This window comes from Hypanus sabinus, chromosome 16 (genome assembly GCF_030144855.1).
Source record: "Hypanus sabinus isolate sHypSab1 chromosome 16, sHypSab1.hap1, whole genome shotgun sequence".
In the NCBI taxonomy this organism is placed as follows: domain Eukaryota; kingdom Metazoa; phylum Chordata; class Chondrichthyes; order Myliobatiformes; family Dasyatidae; genus Hypanus; species Hypanus sabinus.
Window position 1 is genome coordinate 17434287 of NC_082721.1, and position 11855 is coordinate 17446141.

The 11855-nt window shown below is 35.7% G+C and overlaps 1 protein-coding gene across 2 annotated transcripts in view; it reads left to right on the forward strand.

Moving 5' to 3' along the window:
• LOC132406035 (guanine nucleotide-binding protein G(q) subunit alpha) overlaps positions 1-10031 on the forward strand; it is a 134559-nt gene extending 124528 nt beyond the window's left edge. Inside the window, exons 7-8 of one of the 2 annotated variants that reach the window (XR_009516045.1) lie at positions 2024-4046; positions 4099-10031. Coding sequence is in view for 1 of the 2 variants with exons in the window: in XM_059991194.1 (XP_059847177.1) it covers positions 2024-2214 (191 nt within the window). In the remaining variant the exon portion in view is untranslated. Of the gene's footprint in view, positions 1-2023 lie in introns of both variants that reach the window. The other variant, XM_059991194.1, reaches the window with a different exon arrangement.
• The last annotated feature ends 1824 nt before the right edge of the window (positions 10032-11855 follow it).

Below are 11855 nucleotides of genomic sequence, written 5' to 3' on the forward strand. Positions count from 1 at the left end.
GAAGAGATACAGGAATCTGAAGGCCCTTATTCAGCAATTCAGGAACAGCTTGTTCTCCTTCATCAAATTTGCAAATATTACCTCATTCCATTTTTTGCACTATTTATTTTGTAATTAATAATAATTGCATCTTTATACTGCTTCTGCAAAAGAACAGATTTCACATTTAAGACAGTGGCAATAAACCTGATTCTGACAAAGGGTTTGAACCAGAAGGATTGGTTGGACAAACTTAGATTGTTTTCTCTGGAGAGCTGGAGGCTGAGGAACAATCTGATAGAAGTTTCTAAGATTATGAGAGGTGTAGATGGAATAGATGGTCTTTTCCCCCCAGGATGGAATAATTACATATTAGAAGCTGTAGCTTAAGGTGAGCCATTGAAAGTTCAAAAGAGATTTGTGAGGCAAGCTTTTGTTTTGCACAGTGCCTGAATGCGATGCCTGGAAAAGTGGTGGAAGCAGATATGAAACCCACATTGAAGAGGCATTTCGAGAGGCATTTTAACAGAAAGGAAGGAGTAATCTAAACTGTGTGCAGTTTAAAGGGCTTGCTACTGTGCTGCGCTATTCTGTTTTATATGTACGCGCTACCTTTTCTCGAGTGACTGATCTATGTTTTCATTGCTTGCAATGGTACAGGTCAATTCCAAGCTATTTCTTTTTTAGTTCATAAGATGGAAACTGCATTAATGTTGGCACAATACTTAACTGCTGTTCTAAAAATATTTCTATGCAGTACTTTACTGGTTAGTAAAATTATATGAAGGGATGCAGGGGACACGAGTCTTTGGCAGCGAGATTAGATGGGATACTGAAAGTAGAGTTCATATGCACAAGTGCATGTATACGCAGTTGCAATGAAAAACTTGCAGGAGCTTCAACGGTACATAGCATCATGTAAGCAGCACTCAAGAAAAACATTGAGTACAATTCTTTTACAAGTAAATACAATTTTAACCAAAAAAAAGTCCATTTTAGTGCAGTGTCAAAGTGACCTATATTGATCTTGTAAGCTGACTCAGTGTCATCTGTGATTTGTCTACCAATAAGTGTCATTGGCAGACTTGAAGATGGCATTGGAGCTGTGTGTAGACACAAGTCATGTGTGAGTAATTGTCTTTGTGAAAGGCATCTTAAGATATTCTGCAAGGAAAAGTTAGTTTATTGTACAGAATGGTGGACCAATAGATGGCATAATAGGTTATAAGCAAGAGATTCTGTAGTTGCTGGAAATCCAGAGCCACAGGTTGCTGGAGGAACTCAGCAGGGCAGTCAGCACCTCTGGGAAAGAACACAATCAACATTACATAATGAGACTGAAGGGTCATGGCCTGAAACAATGACTATTTATTCATTTGCTTAGATGCTTCCTGACCCAGCTGAGTGCTTCCAGCATTTTGTGGGTATAACAAGATTATATTGTTTCCTGAGATTAATTGTCAATATAATCTTTTAAAATGCTACACACGGGAAAGAATAACTGTCTTCATTAGCAAGTTATGGATGTTCAGTGTTACATATCCTCTATTTTTATTTTGGTCATTGATCCCTGTAAATCATGAAAGGATTAGCACTTTAATTAAACCTGACTACTTTCACAAAGCTACTTTTATAACTGAATCTTCCTGATGCTGTAGGATCAGTGAAACATTCTTTTGTATTGAGGATATCACTAAGTGCATGGACTGCTATGTTGTCCCTCCTGATAGAACCTCATATCCATATTTGCCAAAGTGTTGATCATATAGATGTTAATGCATGGAGAAGCAGTTCCCAATCATGCAACTGGTTGTAGGAGAGCTATTTGCATATTAGAGAAGTAAATAAGATCACAATAGCTCAGCTCTCCATAGTTGGAAATATGAAAGCAGCTATTTAATTGAGACTGAATTACTGAGCCGACTAAACATATAAGCGTTTGATGGACAAGCTAATCACTATATTTGTGGCATATGACCATTGTTTCTTCATAAACTTATAGATGTTACAAAGACAATTGCTCTTTTTCTTTGTTTGCTTATAGGTCCACAAAGAGATGCACAAGCTGCCAGAGAATTCATTCTGAAGATGTTTGTTGATCTGAATCCAGATAGTGATAAAATCATCTATTCTCACTTCACATGTGCCACAGATACAGAGAACATACGTTTCGTTTTTGCTGCCGTCAAAGATACAATCCTACAACTGAATCTGAAGGAGTACAACTTGGTCTGACCTGACCAAAGCAGTAAAGAATGGAAATAAGAAATTTTAAACCATAATGATCGCAATTGTTATGATCTGTGAAGTTTGCAAACTGCTAATTGTCATCCTGGATACTTGTCTTTGTGCGTCCACGGAGTTGTAGCTTCTTTAAAAAAAATACGAAAATTGTTTTATTCAACAGTGCAGGGTGGGGAGGGACAGGGGACACAACATTTTTAAAGTGCATCTTTTTGGTGCCAATCTACATTTCCATTTTTTCAAATATCACTTAATAACTAGCTGTATAACAGATAGTTGGCTTAAGCTACAATCTCTTTAATGCTTGTTCAAACAAAAAAATAGCAAGTGTTCTTCCACTTGCCAAATCAAAATGCAATGCCACTCCCTTTTCATGCTTTTTTGGTTATGCTGGCCTTCTGCTGTCTGATCACAGATATACTCTGTGGTGCGAAGTGGTGATGTTTCAGAACTCTGTCTTACAGAAACAAGGGCATCACTTGCTTAATTGATGTACTGTTTCTGGTTTGTTTGTTTTTTCCTGATCAATGAGAAAGTATTGATACTGTGATTTATTTTTTTGATTTTTTTAAAAATAAATTATTGATGTTATACATATAGTTTGCTACTTGCTGTACTTCAGCCATGGACTACAAAGATGGGAGCTCACTAAGCAATTTCATCTTGAGCAAATATCATGGGGAAAACTGGGGGTGGTGGGGCAAATTTGCTCAAGTGCTTAGAAACCTGAGATGTGGAAATAATGATTACTTGGCAAATAAATGAAGCCAAATCTAGTATAAAGAAATAAGTGTATTTATCTAATTTATGGACCAGTATATCTAGGCTTGATTTCAGGTTAGAATGTTTCTGTATTAATTGGTTTACAGATGCTTACCTGTTGCCAAACTTCGATTTTTTTTTAAACTGCTGTACACTACAGTAGCAGGTTATGGAATTTTTTTAGGATGACTTGCTAAACTAAAGTAAGTTGACAGTTTATGCTAATTATAGCTAGATGAGGGTTTTTAACCTTGAAAGTTTTTAATAGAAGGATAGTTTTATGCAGTCAGGTACTTTTTACAGAACCTTTTTTTTTTAATAGGTATATCAGGCTTTGAAAAGAAAACCTCTGTTTTATAGGAATGCAGGTGCCAAGAAAGTTGCACTACACAGCTCTTAATTTGTGATTTCTCTGTACAAAAGTGAAAGGATGGCTTTTATAAATGCTGCACAGTGCCATAACTATAATGTACCTTACATTTTTAAGTTCTGACCTCACCAAACGAATATCAAGACCGCTTTGTAATAGTAATAATTGTCAGTGGTCCTGATATAAATGCTACATCTCACAGTGGTGATTTGGTACAGGCCATCTCCGGGTTATGAGTGCCCAAATTATAGTCACCCCTATATATGAGCTCCCATAATACTAAATTCAATAGTCCAACGTGCATGCATACATTTGTTCTTATGAACAGCAAAATTAGTTTCCTCTCTCTCACCACTTTCAGTAATTGTTTGTTACCAGTGTTTAGTGCTTTTGATGCTGTTCATTCATACTGCGGAGGTGTGGTTACAATATTGATGAGTTTTGTGTATTTCCTGATTTGTGGGGAAAATTGACTAGAGGGCATCTGTAAAAATGTATCTCATGTATCCCGTTTGTTACTCGGGGACGGCCTGTATAGCAGAATATGGCATGTTCAAAAGTGTGTGCGCTTTTTAAATTCCTTATGCAGCTGAAAATGTATTTTTCCTGCATTCAAATTATTTTGCTGCTCCCTACTCTATGATAGTGTAGTTGTTAAGTTTAAGTAAGCCTCTGACTTGTAGTTCTCGCTGTCACCATAGGAAGTGCCCTATCATTTGCTCTGAGTTTTTGGCCAATGATAGGGCACCAGATTCAACATTGTGGTGAATGATATATATGGATCTTTTCGCTCTGAACAACTGGGATAGAATGAATTAGAGTAGCAAAGGCATAACATTTTGCATTTTATTGTTCAACTATAATCCAAGAAATGCTTTCTCAAGTATTGTTGTCAGTTCAGAAGTATAGTTGTAGATAATAGGCTTTGTTGTATTTTTTAATGGAATGCAGATTGATGATTCAGAGTTAAATAAATCTGTTTGTTATTATTTCAAACATGGTCGAAAGTGTAATTTGATAAGCAGAGATATATGGAATGAGTCATCGTGAGAATGCCATTGTAACTACAGAATAGTTTATTCATATTAAGTTAGGTTAAAACAGTGCAGGCTAAAAATTTTGATTGACGGAAATATATTGTAACGGGTGGCAGGCAGTGTAGATCTGTGTGACACTTTTTTCAGTTTTAAAAAAAAGTAATGCTTGATCTGAGTATTAAAATTAATTTTCTGGAATTATAATAGTGCTATTTTTGGAGAAATTTTAAGTTTTTCTGCAGTTGCATCAAATTTAAATTTACTGTTCCTTCCAAAAAGTTTCCCTTAAAATAAATATACCATATCAGAATGAGTGAAGAGAATAAAAAGAGCACCATCAAATTAACCTCTCTATGCACATACCTCTTCTGTTTTTACCGTTGGAATGCTTTGGGATTTTAAGTACCACAGAGTTCAATTTTGGAGCTAGTAGATGTGAAGTAATACATGCAAGTATGCATTTGACTTTATTTAAAACACTTTGAATGTCAGGTTAGATTGAAAGAGAAATGTGATTATTTTTACAAAGTTCTTTATCTTTTTCTCCCCTCCCTGGTCGTCTTAAATTGCTGTTTAAAACAGTTAAGTGTTCTCTACACTACAGATCATTATCAAACATTCTAATTGCCTACAAAAGTTTCATGTTTATATTCAGTGCCATTTTTAACGCGCAATATAATTATACAGCATAAGGTTTCCTTAATTGTTTACATAAAATCTCTTTAACATTTTGACAGTACTAGACAATGTCAGGGGGAGCAGGTACAGTGGGTGGGGGAGATCATTTTGGATACAAAACGGAGAAAGAATTGTACATTTTAACATAGTGCAGCAGGAAGAAATCTGTGGGCAATGAAGTATAGAGTGCCTTACTGAATCCTGAAGTAAGCCTATAATATATATACTTCAGTTTTATTAGATAAGATTAGAACAAAACTTTTTCTCCTTTAAACATTTTCCTGTCCCTCTTGTGTTTAACCATTTAAAAAATAATGATCTATTAAGTGAAAAAGACATGTAATTCAGGAGTGGAATTACATTGTTATAATCTTTGCAGAAAAGTGGGAATGTTACGATAGAGATCAAGAGGAAATCAGGTTTGCAGAATAAAAATTCAATAATTGGTGTGTTAGCCCAACTTTGACTAATATATAAATTTTATTAAGAGAGCTTTTCCCCATAATCTTCTTTGTTAATAATAACTCCCATATCTTCCCCAATCAGAAGGAATGATTTAATTATCCCAAAATGAATAGTGTCTTTGTATAATGAATAGTGTGCATTTATCTTAGTCTGAATGGTTTTGGACAAGTTAGAATTTACCGTTAAATGCAACTCTTCGCCATTTATATTGAATGTCTGCAGCAGATTATAATGCTATTGAACTTTTCAATTTCTAATATTTCAGGAAGGATGCAGTTTTTGCATAATATTTTTTTTGAAAAGAGAATTAGCAGAATTCTGGAACTGAACTTTGTGTGCATGCAGTTATAAAACATAACACTTTATTTTGAGCTCTGTGGATAGATGTCATTATTATGAAATGTTGCAATTTTTAAATAACACTAAGCAATTTTATGATTTGGATAGCTGGTGATCCTTTAGTTCAGAATGTCTAACCAGTGTCTCTCAAGTCCCTAAGTAAGGAAAAACTGACTTTTAAATAGTTTGTTTACATTTATAGTGGATTTGATGGTTGCAGTACATGTAGCTTTTGAACATGTTACTCAAGTTAGCCAAGATTAATAAATTGAAGATTGTAAATGTTATATCGCAGTGGAAATTCAAGTCTATAATTTTCAAATATAACCAAAAGATTTTTTCACTTCTAACATTCAGCAATGTATAGCTTGTTTTGATTTTAAAGCCAACCAGCCTATGTAAATAAGATTTTGTTTCACTTTACACCCTTTACCATCCAAATTTTCCAAAGAAGATGCTAGTTCTCTTTGGATCCAAATGTTTATTAGTAAAAACACTACATAAAGCATAGAGCGATATATTATTGGCCCTGGGTTTTGTGCAGTTTTGAGTTTTATGTATAACTTGTACACTTCATGTTGAGAATTTGGACCCATACAAGGAAAGGTTACGTCGATTCTAATTAACACTTTTTGCACATTTACTTTTGTGAATATGGGTCTCAGTGTGATGTGAAACAATTTACCAATTTGAGGATGGTAGTTTTTTTTAAACTTTAACCCAGATTTGCAAAAGAAATTGTATAAAATGTACGTAGTATATGCTTGCATACTATAGGAGAGTAAAAATGGGAAATGCCTCTGTGGTATATTTAAACCAAGGGACCAAACTTTGGTCACAGATCTTTCAGTTTATTCCTTGAGGCAGCCGAACAAGTTTTGTAGTAGTGGCATATTTGCAATTGCATTTTAATCTTTCTAGTTATCTGCTTTACAGTTTTGAATGGTATTGGCTTTTTTTTCCACATTGTTTTCATTATCTCAAGCTTCTGTGTTGGATGGTATTCTGCAGATGTTTGGGGATCCAAGTCAGAAATAGGGTTTTGAGTGATCAACGATATCCTTAATTTATCATGTCTAATCACTTTTCCATATTTGAAAGCCTATATCAATCAGGAAATAGTGCTGTTTGCAAAAGGATGATAATAAATATTTTATCTTTAAAAATTGGGACTGGAGATAAACTTTAAGTAGTCATCTGGCACAGAAACAGGCGCTACACCCATTATGTTGGCACGAACTATCAGGCTCCTTTTTATGCTACACTTATTGTATTCTCTTTACATTTCTATCAATACCCCTCAAATTCTACCACTAACCTACACAGAGCTGTATACAGTGGCCCATTAACCTATCAACCTCTTATGTTTCGGATGTGGGAGGAGACAATCATTTGGAAGAAATCCATAGGTCGGAGGGGGATAGCAAAATCCACAGAGATAACACCAGGGATCTAGATTGAGCCAGGTCACTGAGCTGTGGGACAATTAAATTTGGAAGTATTTATTACTGCAGTGAAATCTACAATACAAGGTTTGATTTTAATCTGTTGATTCATTGTTGTAATTTATCAGACTAGGTTTTTTGGGAGGAAATTGTGACAAAAGAGGGCCACTTAAATAAAGGAAGCTGTTTATAATTATTTCACTGTTATTTTGCTATTGTTTTTATATTTTTATACCTATCTTGTCAGATTATTAATGAGGTCATTGCAAAAACTAATTTTAAATTACTAAAGTGTCATGTTAACATTACAGAAATGAAAGGATGTTAGGTTATTGCTGGAAAGTGGTATTGAGATGAATGTTGACAGTCATGATCTTATTGAATAGTTAAATAGATATGAGGGGTCAAGTGGCCTATTCCTAGTTTTTCTTCTGTTCTAAGTAATAGCTGCTAGGAAATTTCTTCGGTTTGATCACCTACAGATGTTCTTAAAATAGAAAGTGCTGGAAATAACAGATCACACAGAAGCTTTCATAATATAAAATGCTGGAGGAACTCAGCAGTTCAGCATCTGCAGATTTTCTCATTTGAGCTTTTGTAATGTTTCAGCTGAAACATTAAATCTAGGATCTTCTCCACAGGTATTGCCTGACCTGAGTATTTGCAGCACTTTCTATTTTCATTATGGAATTCTACCATCTGCAGTGCTTGTTTTTGCTTTCAGAAGATCTCATGACACCTGCTATTCTGCCCCCTACCACATTGGCCATTCCTACACAAATAATAATTCAGTGAATATTAATCAGTTTCCATGTTTAATTTTGTTGCATGAAGATGCAATTACAAATTTTAAATAATAGATCAGTGACTCGTGTATATGAGATGAGAATATTTATACTGTAACATTTTCTCTGTGGAAAGTTACTCATAAATGCCTTGGTATTAGAATATTAGGGTGGCAACCTGTACCTGGAGGTCTTTGTTTCCCGTATTTTCCATGCTCTTTGGCAGGTCTGGCAACTCTACTGGCAAAAGCAAAATAAAATTTGAGTTGAAGTGTACATATACCATGTCCATTCAGAAGAATAGTACCTGCACTCTTGCCCAGAGAAGGTACAGGAGAGAAAGTAAACAATCACAGTAAGCAATTTTGCTGTTTCTGCTCACTTACTAATTATCAACTTTCCATCAGATTTCCATCCTTGTGGATCCTTGCACTTCAACATTGACTTCTCTGTATTCGTGAAATTTCTGGCTAGATGGGATGTACCATTGGTTTCTGATTAACAATAATTGTTGCTACTTGTAGTCCCAGCTATCCTGGCATTCACAGTGATTTAAGAATGTTCTGTTGAAGTAAAATGTTTAATATTTTTATTGAGGCCTTTTGTTTGTACTGCAAATACTATCACAACCTGTTACCAAGTATATTTTCTCAGTGTTGGAAAGAAAAACGCAATGTGATCATTACAACATTCCAGTAGGTATGCAAGTTGAAGTATGCTGAGGGTGGATTAAATCTGAAATGCTGCTGATTAACTACTGTTTTAGGCACTGTGTTTGAGAGAGGAAGGCATATGTATCATCTGACAATGTTTTATCTGGCTGCATATCCCTGCACCATGAAGTTAAAATGTTAACAATTGATTGTCATTTTGTTTGCTGGTTGGTAAAGGGAGCAGCTGGAGGAGACTGTAATGCACTCTTTCTGGCAGCTTTTAGAAGTGAAGGCAACTCTTGCAGAGCCATAAAATAACATCTTAAAGTTTTAAAACTGGTAATATGTTCATTCATCAGTAAGGTAATTAGAACATTAAAAATTTCCATTGCTAGTATATTGTTAGATAAACAGATTAAAAACCCGATGATGTACAGATTTGATAGGGTTGGAAAACTATGTAAGCAACAATCTCACTTTGCTTCAACACAGCAAATCATTCATAGCTGTCCATGCAATAATCAAGGTACTCAAAGCTCAAAAATAAGCCTGTTCAGTTTTGGGTGGGGGGGGGGGGGGAATTGCAGTTTGAGCTGAAAAGTCATCTTTAGCTTCAGTAAGGTTGTGTGTAGAATGAATATTATACCTCCTGTAGATGTCCTGCCTTCATGCAAAGTAACTGTTCTGTCATAGGTTTGGGATGTTAACATTTTATTATTCATTTGGTGGGATATACAAACTTCATATTTTGTTGTGTATTTCTATGCTTGTAACTTTTTGAAGAAAATTGAAGCATGGCAGCCATCAGCAGTGGTGTATTGAACTAAAATATGTATTACTGATCTTTCACAGAATTTTTTTAAGTAAACCAAATGTAAATTATGTAGAATAATGAATTGAAGTGTGCCAAGTCCCTTCTTTGTAGTGCCAGACTCTCCAAGTGCCAATGTGGTGGAAATTTAGGTTGGACTTGTATATTAGGTCCTGTTAAAAGGAAACTTTAAACTATTTAAGAGCTATAACTGCTGTTTTTAAATTGTCATTTTAATGCATGTATTGATGTTTGGGGAGGGACATAGTTTTTGAAAAATAAAAAAAAATCTTGTATAATTCACCCAAGAAGGGTCTTACTGGTTATTAATACAGTATTTTTCGGCCATAATTTTGTAATAGTTTCATTTGACCTCTGTAGCTTGACCCTCATGGAAACATGAACTTGATTTTCATATCCTTATCCTGAAATCTGTTTTAAATTGGAATAAATTTTGTTCCTATATGGTTTGCACTTTGTCATTATTTTAATGCAAATTACAGACACAAGCACTTGTTGAATATAAAGAAAGTAGTGGATTTGTAGCTGTTGCGAGCAAACTTTGCACAAGATAATTTATGGGTCTGTGATTGGAGGGTGATTAGGTCTGGTTTGTTTATGGAGGGTTGGGAAGAAGTGCAAGTTATCAGTGGGGGCCAATGGTTGTGAACTTGTTCCTGAGCTTAGGAGTTAAATAAATTAATGATGAACCTGTGTCAAACAACCTGTGCTAGGCTGAGGTATGGCCTGATTAAATCATGCAGCTTCAGAGCAAGCAGGGTTATTATAACTTGTTTGGGTAGAGAGTACCTGATGGCAAGTGAGCTTTAAGATGACATTTCTCAGTTTCTAAAAGTGCTCCAGATGAGCACTGTATGGCAAATTATTTACATGACTGATCACAAAACAGCTGATCTGTATAGCAAAGTTTTTTTTAAAAAAAATGCATGAATGAATTAGCAGTAGCAAGTAATTCAGCTGTGAAACCATCATAGTTTCATGACATTCCGGGAAATATTGATTCATATGTGCCCTGTGAGAAAAGTGCAACAGAGCAAAACTTCAAGTCAACCTTTTCATCAGCGTCAAATATGTGATGAGTTGTTCCACTGCAATATCACCGACTTTAAATATTTGTATTGGAGATCTTAAATTTGCATCAGGTGAGCACTATACAGGGCGCCTCTGTTTAATCCATGAGGATGACCCTGAGATTCCAATTGCTTGTCATATATTCTCCATTCTGACCTCCACCTTTAATTGCTTACTTGAGTCGTATAGAGAGACATCAGAAACAAGCCTTTCTGCCACTAATTCAATGTTAACCCCACATTGTCATTTATTTACCAAACCACAAGTTCTCAGGATGTTAGAAGAAACCAGAGTACTTAGACATCCACACACAAGGCAAATGTGCAAACTTCACATAGCATCAAAGGTTGCGATCGCTCCACTTCCTGTGCCATCGTGCAGACTCATCCCAATTATTTAAGCAAAGCTATACGATAAGCAGGAGGAACAGTACAACTTTCAGCAAGGCACATTGCAGTTCTCTGCACTTAACAGCAAATTGTAGGAGAACTGCATTTGGTATTCTGTCCACTGTTCAACCCTGGTGCACTAGGGCCAAGGTGATGAGCAAAGCAAAATGCCTAAATTCACTTATTTTGAAGATCACTTTATAGCTGTAGATGCTTATCAGACTACACATAAGACCTGATACTAAGGTAACTGGTGTACATGCATATACAAGACCATAAGATGTAGGAGTAGAATTAGGCCATTTGGCTCATCAAGTTTGCTCTGCCATTTCATCATAGCTGATCCATTTTCCCCTGTAACCTTTCATGCCTGGACTGATCAAGACTATCAACCTCTGCTTTAAAATGCATAAAGACTTGGCCTCCACAGCTGCCTGTGGCAAGGAATTCCAGATTCATCTCTCCTTGACTAAAGAAATTCCTCCTCATCTCTTTTCTAAAGGGACACCCCTCTATTTTGAGGCTGTGTCCTCTGGTCTTAGACACTCCAACCATAAAAAACGTCCTTTCCACATCCACTGTATCACAGCCTTTCAGTATTTGATAGGTTTCAATTAGGTCACCCCTCATTCTTCTGAACTCTAGTGAATACAGGCCCAGAACCATCAAACGCTCTTCATATGACAAGCTCTTCATTCCTGGAATAATTTTCATGAACCTCCTTTGAACCCTCTCCAGTTTCAGCACATCCTTTCTAAGACAATGGGCTCAATACTGTACACAATACTGCAAGTGAGGCCTCAACA